This window comes from Brachionichthys hirsutus, chromosome 15 (assembly GCF_040956055.1).
Source record: "Brachionichthys hirsutus isolate HB-005 chromosome 15, CSIRO-AGI_Bhir_v1, whole genome shotgun sequence".
In the NCBI taxonomy this organism is placed as follows: Eukaryota; Metazoa; Chordata; class Actinopteri; order Lophiiformes; family Brachionichthyidae; genus Brachionichthys; species Brachionichthys hirsutus.
The window spans coordinates 1,312,298-1,332,174 of NC_090911.1; the positions used below are offsets into that span (position 1 = coordinate 1,312,298).

Below are 19,877 nucleotides of genomic sequence, written 5' to 3' on the forward strand. Positions count from 1 at the left end.
TGTTACGGTTTACATTTGGCCTTTGGAGGGCAAACATAATGCTAATGTGGCCCTTGGAGAAAATGAGTTTGACACCCCTGTCCTAGATGGTTCTGGTTCTGATTCTGCTCACTCTTGATTTGTTAACTCATTCTCTGCTGCAGCGGAACACGCTGCGACATCTGTTAAACATTAAATCTAAAGTCACTTTGAGTAAATTTTCAAGACTTTAGGCATAGAGGGTATTTTCATTTCAAGGCATTAACTTCAACCTGGTGAGATTCTCTCTCCTGCACCACCAAAGGCAGAGAAAGAATGTCTGCCGTGGGGGGGCAGTGGCGTAATGATCCGAGGGGAGCGCAGCAGTATTCAGCTGAAATGGGGTAAATAGAATTCAGTGCAACACAGCGGGGCGGCTAGCAATTACAATAAAGCAGTAGAGGCACATTAAACACTGAATAGGAAAAAAAAGAGTTATTTTTAAAAGCTAATTTGCTTTTAATCACCAGTTGAGGCTCATTCAGCTTGGAAATGTTACACAGAGGATGCAGAGCGACACCCGCAGGCCATCGTTCCCCTGCCGGTATCAAATGGGTGGATGTGACATCATCGATGAAATGACATAACCTACAATCACAGTTTCAGCTCGTCTCTGCAGGCTGCCAGGCCCCCCCAGTCGAGGAATATAATCGACTGGACTTGTTCAGGGTTGGTTAAAGACATGTAACCTCTCAGGTCTACCAGTCAGTTAGAGCCTTACTGGCTGCTCGTTGGTGCCTAATGCTGCCACAGATAACAGTAAAACACAAGCTGTTCACGCACTCTTCAAATCCCCCCCGATTGCAGGCAGCGTAAAGAGGAGCATCTGCGCTATTGGCCAAATCCATCCCGGGCTCCAGGCTTCCACTCACCAAGGCCGAGACAAACAGCGAAATTGTGATTGTGAATTGTAGCGTTTTCATTAAGCATTTAAGGCCAAGGGGAGGAAGTCATTAAAGGCGATTCATTTCATCGCCGTTCAGCCTGAGAGGCGGCGCCGCAAAGAAAGGAGCGTTATTTCTGCTAATCCAAGTCTACGGCGTTTCGCTTTGCAGATGCGTGCAATTTTATGCCACGTTGACCTTTGTCCTCTTTTGATGATTCATTCCAATAAATGGCGTTCTATATGACTGAACTGTGTATCGCTTTATGTGTTACATAGGCTTGAACAGTTACGTTTCACTTATAGAAATACACATAACATTTGCGATAATGACATGTGCAAACCCAACCTTCTTTTCAGAGCATGTCCATCGATTGTTGCCATGGAAACACAAGAAATTTGTTTTCAGCAAAATATAGATGTTGCATCATCCCCGGCAGACAAGACAGTTTTCAAGATGGGCTTTGAGAACTTTTGAGACCTGTCACTTTTTTTTTTATTTAGAAAAGGTAAGTTTCTTCATGTCACAGATACAAAATATTTACAGACAGAACAACACAGTTCTATATATACCAGGTAAATATGAATTTACATTTAAGACATTTGAGGTTGTTTTTCCCATTTTTATCTATATTTCAACTAACAAAATCATCGGAAGTTATTTTATCTATTGACCATTGAAAAGGTGTCAGAAGTATGATTTCTTGGGGTGACGTGGAAATCGCATGTATTAAATATACTAAATAACTATTTTGTAGAAATATGGGGCAATACTTATAAGTAGAAAGAACTGTACGCCGAGCAAGAGCAGCATCCTCCCCCGGGATCAACGGGGTGCCATACAAACTCTATAAGTATGCACCAGATGTCCTGCGTTTCCTATGGCGACTGATGAGGCTGGTATGGCTGAAGCAGACGATACCAACAGCCTGGCGAAGGGCAGGGAGCATCCTGATCCCAAAGGAAAAGGACTCTACTGATATTAGCCAGTTCCGCCAAATCAGTCTCCTGAATGTAGAGGGTAAAATCTTCTTCAGTGTAGTGGCTCACAGGCTGACTAACTATCTGGAAGTGAACAACTTCATTGACACATCTGTGCAGAAAGCGGGGATGCCAGGCTTTCCCGGGTGCATGGAGCACCTGAGCATGATATGGCACCAAGTCCAGGCTGCAAAAAGGGATGGAAGAGACCTCCATGTTGTTTTCCTTGATTTGGCCAATGCCTTTGGCTCGGTTCCACACAACATCTTATGGTCGGCATTTAGCTATTTTCAAGTTCCAGATGCTATCACTGCCCTCGTCAGGGCCTACTTCCGAGACGTGCAGATATGCCTGTCAACAGCAGAGTACACCACGGCTTGGCAGCATCTGGAGGTGGGCATCATGGCAGGATGCACCATTTCCCCACTTGTCTTCACCATGGCCATGGAAGTCATTATCCGTGCATCTCGATGGGTGGTGGGAGGAGAGCGGCTAAAACCAGGCTTGCGCCTCCCTCCCATTAGGGCATACATGGATGATATGACCACTCTAACCTCAACCATTCCATGCACAAGACGGCTGCTGAAGAAGTTGCAGGAGAACATCGAATGGGCCCGGATGAGGTTTAAACCGAGCAAGTCCAGGAGCTTATCTGTGGTGAAAGGGAAGCTATCAGACCAGCGCTTTAACATCGGCGAGGAGCCCATACCAACTGTGTTAGAGAAGCCAATCAAGAGCCTCGGGCGTTGGTACGATGCAACCCTTAAGGATATGGTTCAAGTGGAGCAGCTTAGACGGGATGCCATCAGCGGTCTTCAGAGCATTGACAGGACCATGCTCCCTGGCAGGCTAAAACTTTGGTGTCTTCAGTTTGGTCTCATACCTCGGCTGATGTGGCCTCTGACCATTTATGAGGTACCGTGCTCGAAGGTTGAGAAGCTGGAGAGGGTCATCAGCTCTTTTGCCAGGAAATGGCTTGGGCTTCCCAGGTGCCTTACCAACATAGCACTGTATGGTAAAGGCATCCTGGAGCTTCCTCTATGTAGCCTCACAGAGGAATACAAGAGCAGCAAAGTCAGGCTGGAGATGATGCTGACAGATTCTCGAGACCCCTGTGTAGCTCAAACCGCTCCTGCAATTGCAACTGGGAGGAAGTGGACTCCAACTGTAGCTATACACCAGGCTAAATCAGCCCTTAAGCACCGGGATATTGTCGGCCACGTGCAAATGGGAAGAGGAGGCATTGGCCTAGAGGAGGGTAAACCATCCTGGTGCAAGGCATCTCCAGCTCAGCGACGTGGGCTGGTGGTCGAGGAGGTTCGCAGAGAGGAGCAGGCTGCAAGGTGTGCAAAGGCTGTCTCACAAGGAAAGCAAGGTCAATGGATGCGTTGGGAAGATGTCGAGAAGCGCAAGCTCTCTTGGAGAGAGATGTGGGACATGGAAGCTTATCGAACCAGCTTTATCCTGCGAGCGACATATGATGTGCTACCATCACCACAGAACCTCAACCAATGGTACGGAGAAGATCCTACATGCCCCCTCTGTCCATCTCCAGCAAACTTGAAGCACATTCTAGTTGGCTGCAAGACAAGCCTTACACAAGGCCGTTACACCTGGCGGCACAATCAAGTCCTGAAGTGTCTGGCAGCTGCACTGGAGAATAGAAGAATGGTCGTCAATGCCCTGCCCCCCCTTTCCTCCCATCTTACATCATTAGGACATTTTGTCCGTGAAGGGGAAAAACAACAAAAAAGATGTATTCCAAAATCAGAGGTAGGACAGATGGGAGCAGCACGGGACTGGAAGCTCCTTGTTGATCTGGAGCAGAGACTCTGCTTTCCAGTGGAGATCGCCACGACCAACCTCAGGCCAGATCTTGTGTTGTGGTCTACCTCAATTCGAAGTGTTTACATCATAGAGCTCACAGTGCCATGGGAGGATAATATAGGCGAGGCCTTTGAGCGGAAGAAGCTTCGGTATGCTGAGCTGGCAGCGGATGCTGAACAACGGGGCTGGAAGACCACAGTCCTCCCTGTAGAAGTGGGCTGCAGAGGCTTTGTAGGCAGGACTGCTACTAGTCTCCTCAGGGGCATGGGAATCCGGGGCCAGGCCCAACGGCAAAACATCAAAGCCCTGTCCAGTGCTGCTGAACGAGCAAGCCAGTGGCTCTGGATCAGGAGAAGAGACAACAGCTGGGCCCCAAAATGACAGAGACAACATCAGGGGGTATAGAAGGGGGTAAGGCAGAGGGGGGCACACCCGGGACGCCAGGTGTTGCTGCTGAACCCTCTTGAGGTGTCGTGGGCCTGTTCAGTGAAACACCTATGATGGAGGGTGCCCACCTGATGACCCCAATGAAACCCTTAGCCCCTTCTATCCTGCCCTGTGATGACTATAATCCCTACCCATTTATCAAGGTAAAAAAGGATTGTAACATCCAGTCTCATTCCGGTATGCAGTCAGACAAGTTTGGCTCAGGGATGAGGATGCCCCTGCCGTGCAGAGTCCAGTGCACTTTGGGTGATAACACCATATCCTGTGTTTGTAAAACTGATCATCTGGATAAACCAGTGACTGCTGGGAAAGATCAGCTGGCAACTAGGGAAAGACCTTGTGACAGCTTGGAAAGACTGCAGACAGGAGGGAAAGACCCCGCCGGGCCTGCCACAGGCTAGCTCCCTGTGGTGGGAGGGGTATGGCACTGTAGTGCACATATCCCACCCAATATTGGCTACGAAAAATCTAAATAAGAAAATACCCCTAGAATCTGCGAGAGCGGGGGCGGAAGATGATTCAATGGCAGACCACACGGTAATTGACCCTGGAACGAACTCGACAATGAACATGATGATCAGCACTTTACCTGAGAAAACAACATCAACTCCAGGAAAAACGCTCCAGAGTTGCATTTGTGGCTGGGCGAAGGTTACATCTGCTGCAGGCCTAAAGATACATCAAGGCAGGAAAAAATGTTTGAAGAAAGTGGCGCAGGGATCTCGCATCGACCACTACTTCTTAAGAAGCAAGTCGAGTCAGTCAAGTGAAGTTCAGCGGCAGGACGTAAACCATAGTCCGCAGGACATCAATCCCCCTGTCCAAGAGGAGGAGGAATCAAGCACAGCAGAGTACCATGAGCCTAGCATACAACATCATGCAACAGAAACGAAGACCCAGGAGCGGAAGTCACCCATTAACTGGCCAAAATCCTGTGACAAAAAGGTATGGGAAACAGTCAACACAGACCTCATATTGCTGTTGGAGCAGCTTCGTGGAAATGCAGTGAAGAAACTGGATAGAATGGGAGAGCTCATTTACAACTATGGAGCTGAACGCTTCGGAGCTGCAAGCAAAAGGAAGAAAACACCATCCATCCCTATTCAATCCAGGAGACAGCAGGAAATAATTCAACTGGTCAAAGAAAGAAGGCAGCTGAAGAAACAGTGGAGGAAAACCACAGAGGAAGAGAAGGAGGGCATAAACGTGCTGCAGGCAGAAATTAAGAACCGGCTATCAGTACTGAGAAGAGCTGAAAACCTGAGAAAGAGGCGTAGAAAGAAGGAATGGGCAAGAGCTAACTTCTTCAAAGACCCTTTCAAGTTTGTAAAGGGTCTGTTCACGAAGGAGAAAAATGGAAACCTCCAAACAACAAGGGAAGACCTCGAAGCCCACCTATCACAAATATACTCCGACAGCCGCCGACATGAACAGGTCTCACTACCACATGACATGCCACCGTTACATCCTCCAAAACATCAGCTAGACGTCAGCCCTCCCAAGTGGAGTGAAGTAGAAAGAACTGTACGCCGAGCAAGAGCAGCATCCTCCCCCGGGATCAACGGGGTGCCATACAAACTCTATAAGTATGCACCAGATGTCCTGCGTTTCCTATGGCGACTGATGAGGCTGGTATGGCTGAAGCAGACGATACCAACAGCCTGGCGAAGGGCAGGGAGCATCCTGATCCCAAAGGAAAAGGACTCTACTGATATTAGCCAGTTCCGCCAAATCAGTCTCCTGAATGTAGAGGGTAAAATCTTCTTCAGTGTAGTGGCTCACAGGCTGACTAACTATCTGGAAGTGAACAACTTCATTGACACATCTGTGCAGAAAGCGGGGATGCCAGGCTTTCCCGGGTGCATGGAGCACCTGAGCATGATATGGCACCAAGTCCAGGCTGCAAAAAGGGATGGAAGAGACCTCCATGTTGTTTTCCTTGATTTGGCCAATGCCTTTGGCTCGGTTCCACACAACATCTTATGGTCGGCATTTAGCTATTTTCAAGTTCCAGATGCTATCACTGCCCTCGTCAGGGCCTACTTCCGAGACGTGCAGATATGCCTGTCAACAGCAGAGTACACCACGGCTTGGCAGCATCTGGAGGTGGGCATCATGGCAGGATGCACCATTTCCCCACTTGTCTTCACCATGGCCATGGAAGTCATTATCCGTGCATCTCGATGGGTGGTGGGAGGAGAGCGGCTAAAACCAGGCTTGCGCCTCCCTCCCATTAGGGCATACATGGATGATATGACCACTCTAACCTCAACCATTCCATGCACAAGACGGCTGCTGAAGAAGTTGCAGGAGAACATCGAATGGGCCCGGATGAGGTTTAAACCGAGCAAGTCCAGGAGCTTATCTGTGGTGAAAGGGAAGCTATCAGACCAGCGCTTTAACATCGGCGAGGAGCCCATACCAACTGTGTTAGAGAAGCCAATCAAGAGCCTCGGGCGTTGGTACGATGCAACCCTTAAGGATATGGTTCAAGTGGAGCAGCTTAGACGGGATGCCATCAGCGGTCTTCAGAGCATTGACAGGACCATGCTCCCTGGCAGGCTAAAACTTTGGTGTCTTCAGTTTGGTCTCATACCTCGGCTGATGTGGCCTCTGACCATTTATGAGGTACCGTGCTCGAAGGTTGAGAAGCTGGAGAGGGTCATCAGCTCTTTTGCCAGGAAATGGCTTGGGCTTCCCAGGTGCCTTACCAACATAGCACTGTATGGTAAAGGCATCCTGGAGCTTCCTCTATGTAGCCTCACAGAGGAATACAAGAGCAGCAAAGTCAGGCTGGAGATGATGCTGACAGATTCTCGAGACCCCTGTGTAGCTCAAACCGCTCCTGCAATTGCAACTGGGAGGAAGTGGACTCCAACTGTAGCTATACACCAGGCTAAATCAGCCCTTAAGCACCGGGATATTGTCGGCCACGTGCAAATGGGAAGAGGAGGCATTGGCCTAGAGGAGGGTAAACCATCCTGGTGCAAGGCATCTCCAGCTCAGCGACGTGGGCTGGTGGTCGAGGAGGTTCGCAGAGAGGAGCAGGCTGCAAGGTGTGCAAAGGCTGTCTCACAAGGAAAGCAAGGTCAATGGATGCGTTGGGAAGATGTCGAGAAGCGCAAGCTCTCTTGGAGAGAGATGTGGGACATGGAAGCTTATCGAACCAGCTTTATCCTGCGAGCGACATATGATGTGCTACCATCACCACAGAACCTCAACCAATGGTACGGAGAAGATCCTACATGCCCCCTCTGTCCATCTCCAGCAAACTTGAAGCACATTCTAGTTGGCTGCAAGACAAGCCTTACACAAGGCCGTTACACCTGGCGGCACAATCAAGTCCTGAAGTGTCTGGCAGCTGCACTGGAGAATAGAAGAATGGTCGTCAATGCCCTGCCCCCCCTTTCCTCCCATCTTACATCATTAGGACATTTTGTCCGTGAAGGGGAAAAACAACAAAAAAGATGTATTCCAAAATCAGAGGTAGGACAGATGGGAGCAGCACGGGACTGGAAGCTCCTTGTTGATCTGGAGCAGAGACTCTGCTTTCCAGTGGAGATCGCCACGACCAACCTCAGGCCAGATCTTGTGTTGTGGTCTACCTCAATTCGAAGTGTTTACATCATAGAGCTCACAGTGCCATGGGAGGATAATATAGGCGAGGCCTTTGAGCGGAAGAAGCTTCGGTATGCTGAGCTGGCAGCGGATGCTGAACAACGGGGCTGGAAGACCACAGTCCTCCCTGTAGAAGTGGGCTGCAGAGGCTTTGTAGGCAGGACTGCTACTAGTCTCCTCAGGGGCATGGGAATCCGGGGCCAGGCCCAACGGCAAAACATCAAAGCCCTGTCCAGTGCTGCTGAACGAGCAAGCCAGTGGCTCTGGATCAGGAGAAGAGACAACAGCTGGGCCCCAAAATGACAGAGACAACATCAGGGGGTATAGAAGGGGGTAAGGCAGAGGGGGGCACACCCGGGACGCCAGGTGTTGCTGCTGAACCCTCTTGAGGTGTCGTGGGCCTGTTCAGTGAAACACCTATGATGGAGGGTGCCCACCTGATGACCCCAATGAAACCCTTAGCCCCTTCTATCCTGCCCTGTGATGACTATAATCCCTACCCATTTATCAAGGTAAAAAAGGATTGTAACATCCAGTCTCATTCCGGTATGCAGTCAGACAAGTTTGGCTCAGGGATGAGGATGCCCCCGCCGTGCAGAGTCCAGTGCACTTTGGGTGATAACACCATATCCTGTGTTTGTAAAAACAGCAACTTAATGTCTTTATTTCTAATGCAGAAAAGAGCCGTTCGCGTTATTCACAATGCTGGATTTAGAGGTCACACAAATCCACGATTTTTTCAGTCAGGATTATTAAAATTTAAAAACACAGCAGACTCTGTTGGTTATTGTTCAAAGCAAGAAACACAACTCTTTCAGAGGACTTGTAGGAACTTTAAACATCAAATGGCACCAACAACTTTAAAACAAATGTGCTCGTCTGTCGTGGGTGTAAAGTTGTGGAACGATTTAAAACGTTGTCGACATATTTTGAAATTTAGAAGAAACAATTTGCTTTATACCAACTTGATTCTTGATTTGATGCATTAACTGTAGGTTTGTGGTAAAATATTTGTGATATAAATGGTGTTGTAGCATGATTGGTGGCGGGGGGGGGGGGGGGGGGGGCGGGGGCAGATAAACATAAGAATTTAATTCTTCAATGTGCTCCTTTCTAATCATGGTGTAATGCAAATAATGCATTTTCATGAATAAAGATCCTAATGAAATCCATTTTGGCCACGGACTGTTTGTGTGTGTGTGTGTGTGTGTGTGTGTTTAAACCCCGCCTCCTTGATGCTCACCTGTCCTTTCCCGTCTCCTTCTTGAAGAGTTCGTCAAACTGCAGCATCTTTTGCCAGGAGACGATGAAGACCTTGAGCGTGGGCAGCAGCTGCTTCATCAGCCTCAGGTTGTTGTACACCAGCCCTTTCCCATCGCGCCTCATGTAGCTGCTGGGGCCCCAGAAGATGAACGCCGTGTCCTGGCTGGCGTTGAGCAGCTGGTGGCGATTCCGCAGGACCCTCTGCACGCTGGAGTGCGCTATGACGCGCAGGGAGGTGCGGCGGCCAACATCCCCGGCAAAGCCCCGCGTGGCGGGGGCATCGTTCATGCGAAGGACACACTCTGCCCGGTCGATGTCGCCCCCCCGAGCGCCTCCGATAAGGTGACCCGAGCTGGTCACCAGGGCGCAGGTCTGGCAGTGCATCCGGAGAGGCTGAAGGAAACATCAAGAACACACGGAGGGGAAGGTTTCTCACACAAATAAGATGCAGGAGCAGCAGAATGATTCAGAATGTTTCAGAATGTTTCATCCGCTGTGATGCCACCTCTGTTAAGGAGCTAGAAACGCTAGAATCGGAAATCTGCAGGAATGCGCACTTCGGGGGACTTTGGTGAAAGCTTCTCTGACAAATGGACAGCGACGGAACGGGGGGGGGGGCTTGTCGTATGGCTTTGAGATTGGTAGAACCCCTCAGGTCTTACAAGGGACTCACCGCAAATCTTTCTCCCACTTCGACACAACACAGTTTGTGTGTTTGCGACAAACCAGCACTAAAAAGTTCCTCATATCAAACGAAATGTCAAGATGCTTTTTCTTTCATATTTCTCATCTTCTGCAGTATCTTTGCAGACAAAATCTATTTCAGGTTTGGATTATCGTGATTTGCTGTTGTCGGGCATATTATAGATTAAATCATTGGAGCAAAAAATATTGATATGATATTGATCAACATTAAATTCGAGTTGGAGATCTACAGACATACTTTTGTCCAAAGCATGTTTCACAATTCTATTTTGTTGAGTTGCATGACACGCACGCACATACGTTATTAGCATTAGACCTAGTTTCTATGGGTGTGTGTCTGCAACACATCTTTATGTGGTTGCCCCTTGAATTTTCCACACAGACCGCTGCACTGAAAATCAATGATATGCAAACCCCACCCCCTCTAATGCGCCCCACGATTTCTCTCTCCTAGCACAAAAATATATTGGTTGTTCCCGTCCTTATGCCCATGACTAATGTACGTTTTCATGGCATTAACAAACAAGTGATTCCAACTGGATGTGTGCGTCTGGGGGGGGGGGGGTGCATAATCACGGTTCCGATCGGCCGACTTTGATTTAGTGGCAGATTACCATCCGAGCAGTCTCATCTAGTTAATGAGACCTTAAGGAGTAGTGAGAGGAAGAGAGAGTGAGGAGAAAAGGGAGGTGGCAGGAGAAAGGGAGACAGAGAGAACCAAACAGAACAGGAGGGGGGTAAAAGAAAAGCTGCCGAAAGAAAATGAGAAACAGAGGCTGATGAAATGTTGAGCTAATGAGGTCCTGGCGGTCCCTACCATCGGCAGACATCCATTCCTCCCACCCCCCCTGGCAGCGCCTTGACAGCCAATCTGGGCTGCGGTGCGGCAGAACCACTGGAGCGGGTCAGAAATTCCATTTTCACGCAAGTGGCTAAGCAGATGGCACGCCTTCTACGTCTGTCTAGGTAAGAATTTAAGTGGGGCCTCTTCAAGAAGCTCAGTCAGGCAATTACCAATAAATGACTGGGACGGTTTGGGTAAGCCCCCCCCCCCCCCCCATTATGGTGGGAATTACAAGATCCATCCAGCGTGGTGGTTAGAGCTGAGGCGATGGCGTCGGTGAGCTGGAGTTCACCTGAGAGAAGGTTGCAATCGCCAACGACTTCAGTTTGGAGTCATCTTTGACAAACACAGGTCAAAGTTGTGCTCAATAACGAGACCAGACTTCGATGGGTTGGACATGTCCAGAGGAGGGACAGGGACTATATCGGCAGAAGAATGCTGAGGATGAAGCTGTCAGGGAGCAGGACTAGAGGACGACCCAGGAGAAGACACATGGACGTAGTGAGGGAGGACATGAGAGTGGCTGGTGTTGGGGAGGACGATGCAAAGGACAGGGCTAGAGGATGACCCAGTAGTATTCGTAGAATAAATTATTTACATTGGGTCATTAAAACAATTTCTTTTTGATTTCATTTCTCTCACCAGTGCTTCGTTATAAAGGCGGTTTTTTTGCAGCACATTTTTTGCGAGTCAAACTGGTATTACTGAGTATCATTTTAAGATTGTGTACATGAGGCTGTGATTAAAGAACAGAACACATAACTCATATAATCACACGTTACGTTACAGTATATACGTGCTCATAGGCCGTCACCGCCTGAGGGCAACACGGGCAATAATTACTGGTAAAGAAACGCACCTGGGTCTTAAAGGGGCATGAAATCAGCTTTAATTCTAGTCCTTACGCTGCAGTGAACCATTACTCATGATGTCTGCCGTAGCCCCTCAGAGTGGAGAAATAGCATTCGAGTGTTGCTATTGATTCTGTGTGGCTGAATGCAGAGGGAAAGGGGATCGAGCGAGGGCTTCGGGGGGGTGGCGAGTCTTCAAGGATGTGAGGGATGGTAAACATGAGCGCAGAGAGGCAGCAATCACCCGGCCCAGCAGGAATGCCATCTCGCTCTCGAGCATCTGAGAACCCAAAGCGAGACAAAGAATCTCAATGTCCTCAGGGCTGACCTTCAGGATCAGAGAGGCCTTTATATCATCCTCGTCGAGAGGATTTCTAGAATAACCACACTCAGTCTGAATGTCTGAATCCAATATACGAGTATGCTTGCTGGGTCGTGAAGCGATGGCTCACATTCTCCAGAGTTTTGACGGGAGCGTCTTGAACATGTTGGCTTCCACCTCTCCAGAGAAGAAGCGAGACTCGAGTTCTCCGTGTGGGCTGCCTGCGCTCTGGTCGGCTGCTGCTTCGCTTTAACTGCAGCATCGAGTTCACTTTGGGCATGAGCGAGCGCGACTGTGGACGTGTTTCGCGCGGCTGCTGTGCGTGCAGCGGCTCGTGCAGGGTCAGGGAAATTAGATTTGGAAAATTAGCCTTTTTATTTTGTTCTTCTCCAGCTTCATGCAGAACGGAGTCTCCATTTATCAGCCAGCCGGACGCAGCAGTGCTGGCCAAATGGGGCGTGTGCGGCAGTGCGAGCGATTCTCTGAGGCTGACGGGCGATTTTGGGCGTTAAAGCACAAATGCTACCCTTTTGGTGAGATTAGAGGGTCAGGCGGAGACTCCTGGGTGGACAATGAACATGCTGGGCAATCTAGCTGCTGCATTTTGTGATGATTCAATGGGAGAATGTTACCATCATCAGAGATAAGCCAGTCGTAACAAGGAGGGCACAAAGGATGCAGAACATTCGGTATCCTCTAAAACTGGCATCGTCTCTTTTCCCATTCCAAGAACCCGCTTTTTAGATCATCTCATTGGAATGTGTGCAACCATTTGAGTTTTTAATTTATTAAAATAACCCATATCACAAAACATTATCAGAGATTCAAGCAGGGTTTGTAAAACAGGAAACAGGAAGTGCAAAAACAAACCCCAGACCTGAGGGAATATTTGTACTCCCTAGCAGCTGAACTAAATGAAAATACTCCCAAAACAAGTTTTATTCTGGCGCTGGTTCATTGTAAGAATCCAAGGATGCTGAATGCTACGTTGATGAGTTTGGGTTTGTAATGGGAAATGTCTGAACACAGAAAGGCGCTGATGAGGAGATTCAGCCTCGTCTCTCTCTGTCCCTGCGTTCTGTCGTTTCTTGTCGTTTTGTGCGTGAACGCTGCACCTGAGCTTTGCCTCGGGATTTTGTTCCGTCTCAAAGCCTCGAGACGAGACGAGACTGTGGCTCATCTTAGAGTCACGACACACGAAGCTGATTTGGGATCCACATTTGTCATCCTAATTCTCTGCTGTATACGTTTTCCTTAAAAAATAAAAATGTCATTCACAGTTTCTATGCAGTCTATATCTATTGTACATCTTCAGTCTATATGGAAAATAACTGGTCAACAAAATCCACAAAACCTTTTTTATATGCCACATCGATGATGTCTGTTTTCATGAGCAGAGCCATTTTTATTCATGAATGAATATTAAATGCATCGGACCTTTTCCCCTACCTGGATGGCCTAAGAATGGAGGATATAAAGGCCATGATGAGGCTCCTTTCTGATTGGCTGTATGGAGCCACATGAACACAGTATTGACAGAGATATTAAGGGTGTGGAGAACATCGATGGCAGCAAAAACGGAGCTGATCAGAGGGCACCGAGCAATTAGAGTAAAATCTCACCGACTGGAGGCAACAGCAGAGGGAAAACGCCGAATGGAGCGAGGACAGCAAAGGTGCTCCAGGTAAAGAGGAATAAAACGGCCGCGCTCTGACAGAGCCTCCTCAATTCATAGCCGTTTGTCTGGCCCAGTCATTAGAAATGGAGTGAGAAGAACGTACTGTAAGACTGATGAAGATGAGGAGGAGGAACCAGAGGGAGAGGGTGGAGATCCTCCAGGTCGACAGCGCCTGCTGCTCGGATCCTTCAGCCTTAATCAGGCCACACAGTTTTGATGCTATAATTGAGCCTCAAAAACAAGACGTGTTTGATGAAGTGCAATTATCGACTTCAGGAAGAGAATTAGCTCCTCGCCTAAAAACGAAACTAAGGGCAATTCACTTGATTAAGCTCATTTATGATGAAGTGGCCCTGCTGATGACAGGCGGGAGGGCGGGGCTAGACATGATACACAATATGTTACGGGATCTGCACTATGAATGTGTGTGTGTGTGTGTGTGTGTGTGTGTGTGCGTGCGACAAAGCCAGAAACTCAAGACAAAGTGAAAGATTGCTCGTGTGCATGTTCATGATCAAAGTAAACGTGTGCATGAGTTTGTGCAAGAGGAATTCAGCAGTTTAGAGCAGTGGTCCCCAACCACCGGGCCACGGCCCGGTACCGGTCCGTGAGACATTTGTTACCGGGCCACACAGAAAGAATAAATAATTTATAAAATTTCCGTTGTATCGATTATTAGCGTCTAAAAGGTGTTTTATTTTGAAAAACCACCGGATTTTCTCCAACGTAACATTCGCCTGTGAATTTCCTTGGTCACGTGATACGTTACTTAAAAATACTAGCGAAAATTAATAAAAACAAACAAAACAAACAAAAAAACAAACGTCTTTGGAGAGCTTCTTTGCTAATGGGAAAAGTCAAACTGAGGAGGAAGAAGAGGAGGAAGAAAATAAAACTTATTTTAACCCCTTTGTGGGACATAAATCACTCTATATCAGTGTTGCCTTTGCTCTGGTTTCGCTGCTTGGCCTCTGTGAGCAGCTTTCAGACAGGAAGTGAACCGTGCTCGGTGTAAAAGGCTCGCCAGCAGAAATGAGTTGGGCTGTTGAACGTAACAAAAGAACACGCGTGTAACCTAATCCCGAGTTCACCGGCAGCCACACTGTGACATCCTCTCAGCTAAACCCGACGACAGCGCTGCATTTGTTGTTTTCATTGCGTCCACCTTCACTGAATCAACCGGTTGATTTTCTGCCTCCCCCCATTCAGAAGTGTCCGTGATAACGTGAAGGAGGTCGCTTGCAGAACCCCCCGATGCTCGGCGCGGCTGGGTCCGCGGGCCACCCTTTGACTATGGGAGGACAGCCGGGCCCAAAGTTTGAGTGTCACCCAAGGACCTCCAGGGGAGGGGTGCCGCCGCCTCGCTCGTGCCCAGCGAAGGGGCCCAAAGCTGGGATGCGAAAAGCACGTTCGCCCCCCTCCTTTGGCAATCATGGTTCCGGAAACCTCCGTGATCCGAGAATAGTGCTTGACGCTGGGCCGTCAAGAGGCACTTTGTCCCTTTGCCACTCGTGGAAGAACAGGTCGCGAAAAACGTCTTCCCTGATAACGTGAAGGAGGTCGCTTGCAGAACCCCCCGAAACCTGACCTCCAGGGGAGGGGCTGCCGCCGCTCCGCTCGTGCCGCGAAGGTGCCCGAATCTCGAATGCGAAAAGCACGTTTGCCCCTTGACCCTCTGGAGGTTTTTTTTTTTTTTTTTCCTCCTCCCCTCCTCTCCACCACCTCCCGGGCACCATGTCCCCTAACCCTGAAAGGCTCTCCACGACCTCCCGGCCCAAAGCTTGACTTTTAGCGGAAGACCTCCAGGGGAGGGGGTGCCGCCGCTCAGCTCATGCCCAGCGAAGGGGCCCGAAGCTGGGCTGAAGAGGAAGATGTCCCCCTTCCCCTGACCTGGCTCGCCACCACCTCATGCTACTGTTTGACTGTACTTGTACTCTAACATTCATCATCATCATCCCTCTCTCCCCATCTGCCAAGGCCCGCCCACCGCAGAACACTGCCCGACCTCACCTCACCCACGCTGGGCTGAAGAGGGAGATGTCCCCCTTCCCCTGCCCAGCTCTCCACCACCTCCGGGGCAGCCACACTTTGGCCCCCGTCCGGCGAGGCCCGACCGCCACAACCGGAGGGCAAGACTCGGTGTCTCGTCTCACCGCCTGCATGGGCAGGAGGGCGCCACATGTTGTTTCCTTCCCTCCCAGATAAAACATGAGCCTCCTCTTCCTCTTCTTTGTCACTCTGGTGTGGCTGATCCAAAGAGGAGGATGGTTGGCTTCTATTCGACTGAGCTGCAGGCAGGCAGTCCAGCATGGCAAGCCAGCGGGCGCGCACGGGGAATCGGGTTTGTCCACACAATCTTTTGGCTTAATTGGCTGCATCCCAGCCTGTCAGTTGCTGGTGCAGACTGTGCAAGGAGCCAGCCATTGCTTGGCCCAATACCCCCCCTCCCAGACAGAGGAGGAGAACCACACCGGCACGGCTGCGGGAAGGATTGGACACAAAAGACGAGTTGCATATTTTACCAGGTCAAGGAATCTCTCACCTCCTCTTGCCTTAAAATTGCAGCAGGAGGTGGCGGAGCGGAGAAGACCAGGAGGCGAGAAAGCAGGGAGAAAAAGACAGAAGGATGTTCGGGAGAGAGAGAGAGGGAAGTAGGGTTGATGTGACAGACAGAGGCGGGGTGAGGAGGGGAGGAAAATGAAAGGCAATCTGAGAGATGAAAAGAGGAGCAAGGAAGAGGAGTGGCTGTCAGAGAAAGGAGCCCATCAGAGCCCAGGAAATGTAGGACAAGGCCTTCAGAGAGACACGAGGGGATTTCAGGGGCATCTTTGATGAGGGCGAGTGGGTAGTGCACGCTCACGCCACAGCTGCCGGGGTCATGACGTCTGATAAGGTCAGGGTTCCTTCATCCTGAACGCAGCCAGCGCCGCTCCGGGCGGAGCGCACGGTCTTTATTGGTGCGTTACACCGATACCTTCCCAAAATCCTGTCGAATCAGTTGTCGGGGCCGGTGGCGTCGTTATCGCCGGCACGCTGCTGCAGACAATGGACCGAAGCGATAACAAGGAGACCATCCTGCTAAGAGGAGTGTCGACGATGAGCACGAGGTGTGTGTGTGCGTGTGTGTGTGTCGCCACTTCGTGTTCGCGTCACGTCCGGCCCTGCACAGTAAAATGCACATTTTCTACCCAGGATTCAGGGAGCTGGAAATGAAACGGAAAGATAAAAGGCGGCATATAATCCTAGCGTGAAGCTGAATATATGCATGGGTAGGAACGGCGAGGGGGGGTTGAATGCGGCACTCAGGAAAACTGTTAACTGTCAAACTCAAGATGACAAGTTTGTAGCGAACAAGGGCAAACACAACTCGATAACTTCTTCTTCCAGTCTGGAGACTGGCTGTTAAATCTTGGGAGGGTGTAATAAATCCCGTCACGCTCAATCCCAGAGGAGCAATTACTGTTGTGTACTTGCAATAGAACAGCAAGCCAAAGAAAAACAGAACCGGTCGGAGATCTGCTTCGCTCCGTTCCAGGCCTGAATATTCTCGTTGGACGATGTTCCTTATGTGCTGAGCAGGATAATGAGACATGAGTGTGTGTGTGTGTGTGTGTGCGTGTGTGTGTGTGTGTTTGAGTACGACACACAGGAGCGGGAAGCAGGAGGAGTATTCTGGGACAGATTCCGTGTTTCCCGGCTACAGTCTGTTGGAGGTGGGAAGTAACGCCTCCTCGCCGTTTAGCTCACTGCTGGAGATCAAAGGCATTTAATGGATCGAGACGTCACAAAAGGCACAAACGGTAATAGAAGAAAAGGCAAAAAAAACACACTTAAACTTTTGCTTTTATATTTGCGATCATCGACTGTCGTTTAAAGGCAGCAAAAAAAATCCAGCAACTTCCGGAAAGCAGTGGAAAGCAGTAGCTTCTTCTCATCAAACTGTTTGGATGGGAACTTGATGGATCCAAAAAGTTGTTTCACATTTAAAGTTCTCAAATGTATAATTTAAGAGAAAAGAACAAAATGAGATTTGTTTGTAAAATCAGCTGTTGTTTCACTAAAGGGACGCACATCTGATGCGATAAGACCTTAAAGGGGTGATTAGAAACGGGATGAGGTTTACATACATGAAAGAAACGAGGAGGCGACTCGTAAAACGGCTGCTTGGAGGATTTCACTTCCCTGTTCTTCACCAATGTGAGGAGCCTTAGGGAGGTTAACACAGTGACGCCAAGCACGGGGTCTCCCCCCTTTCAATGGATCACAAAATAAATAGGAGTGAGAGAGGAGTTCAATGTTTCAATATTTCCCACTGACATGTTGTAAAGTAGAGGACAAAATGAAAATATCTCACGATGCTGCTACGATGCAGTACATTGTGTACTCGTTGCCTTCCAGTACTGCAAGTGTTTGGAACATTCAAATGTTTATTAATGCCTCTGCAGGTGATTTTGCTGCCAGCAGTTATTAGCAAGCAGCGGATGCTATCATCATCATCAAGGCTTTTGTTGCATTATTAATGAGATGAAGATGGAGGGAGGAATTAACACTGATTACAAGGCAAGGAAATCGTCGTTCTCAGCTCGTAAAATGACAGATACACGTCTGCATCGCTGAAATGAGCCTCGGCATCTGTCAGTTCAATTAGCCGCTGCCAGCTTCCTTCACGTAACTCGTCTTCAGTGTTACTTCGCCAAGGCTTTTTTTGTTTGGGGTTGAGACCTTATTTTGTACGTAGAAAGGCTTTCTCAAGAGCTCAGTGTCGGCGTTTGGGGCAGAATTGTCCTTGCATTTCAAGGAATGTTGGAAGATATTTGGGTATTTGGGGGGCCACTTCCGAAAGGTCAAAGGAGATAGGTCAGATTTTAAACATCCGAAGGATCCCATCAGCGCTCTGAACAACAACCAGGACTAAACAGGACAACTACTCACCGTGTGCAATAACTAATGTATACTACTACTATATGCAAAGTACTGGACAATCTCTCTGCATGCACCGTTTATCACTTTAAATTTGTGTTGTTTTAGTCAGTATTACTTGAATTTTATGTTGTTATTAAATACCAGACGGAGCAGCGCTCCTAATCTCATTGTGTAGCCACTATGCAAGGACAATAAAGGCTTTCTATTCTATTCTATTCGATTCTATGTGTTGAGATTCACTCTGAGCGCCATTGGTTTATCACGACTGCTAATAAAACCGCAGTTTCAGAGCAGGCAGAGGCTTCAAAATTGTGATTCCAAACGAGTTGCGTTCAGAAATGAAAAGTTACTCCCGGCCAACTTCATCCGGAAGACACACGTCCTGTCCTCTTGATTTTAAGATCACTGGCAACAAAGCATTCAATTTATTGAAGTAGAAATTAGAGGAACCTTTTTTCAAAAATGGCCCTGCTGCTGACTCATCATGATCAGGGCCCCACTGAGCTTATTATCCCAAAGAACAAGCAAGCATTGATTCTACAAGGAAGCCGTCAGGCTATGATTTAGTCTATTTGTTTAGTGCACATTCATTCTGCTGGGTGGAAGCATGGAGGCCCATCAATCACAGTGCGCTAAGTTAGCATCAATAATAACATTGTTCATCAACACAAAATAAAATAGCATCAAGCAATCACTTCTAGGCTACAGAGGACACGGCAGCGACTCTGTTCTCCTCCAGTAGAGTTCGGTGAAGAGCTTTGCTGTGGCTCGCTAAGTTGCTAACGACTTCTGATTCTGATTCTCTGATTCTAATCTCATTCAGTCAGTTCACGATTCTATTTACAATTTGGAATTGTTCAGCTCTAATGCAAGGGCCTCGTGCAGAATCCGTTTTCCACTACAGAGACTTGAGATCCAATTAAAGACTCTGCTGCCTATATTTACCTGAATTCAGATGGAGCCCTTTCAGCAGAGTGGAAGGAAGAGAGGACAGAAGCAGCTAGAAAAATACGTACTCCTCAACAGCACTGAAAGTACAAGCAGTAGACTCGTCACTGTCTTCCTCACGGCCTCACGGCTTCCTCTATGTCAGAATACAATTCTATTGCTTTGCTTTACTTCTGGGCAAGATGCATATGTATTTATTTTATTTTGGGGGGGGGGATTGCATTCAGAGAGCATTAAGCCAACCAACTAGTAGCAGTTTCATCATTGCTCTCGCCCTCGTTAATCATGGCTAATGACTGGCCTGATCAGCAACGCTCTCAACGATGCATGTGGAACGTGGAAGCAGCACATCGTCCATCCGCCCAACGCTGTGCCAGAAAGGAATCACCATTTATCAGAATTGAACCTTTTCGGTTTGTTTGACCTTCACAGGTCAAACAAGGAAAGCCCCCCCCCCCCCCCCTCCACAGAAGACATCTTACCAGCCGGAAAGGTTGGAACACAAACGCATGAAATCACAAATCCAGCTCATGACATTTACCTAAAGTTAAAAATATCTGACTTTACTA

The 19,877-nt window shown here is 48.6% G+C and overlaps 1 protein-coding gene across 1 annotated transcript in view; it reads right to left on the minus strand.

Annotated features, from left to right (window-relative positions):
* st6galnac5a (ST6 (alpha-N-acetyl-neuraminyl-2,3-beta-galactosyl-1,3)-N-acetylgalactosaminide alpha-2,6-sialyltransferase 5a) overlaps window positions 1-19,877 on the minus strand; it is a 38,323-nt gene that overhangs the window by 9,086 nt on the left and 9,360 nt on the right. Inside the window, exon 3 of the mRNA XM_068748793.1 lies at window positions 9,018-9,430. Within this exon, the coding sequence (XP_068604894.1) occupies window positions 9,018-9,430 (413 nt within the window). The remainder of the gene's footprint in view (window positions 1-9,017; window positions 9,431-19,877) is intronic.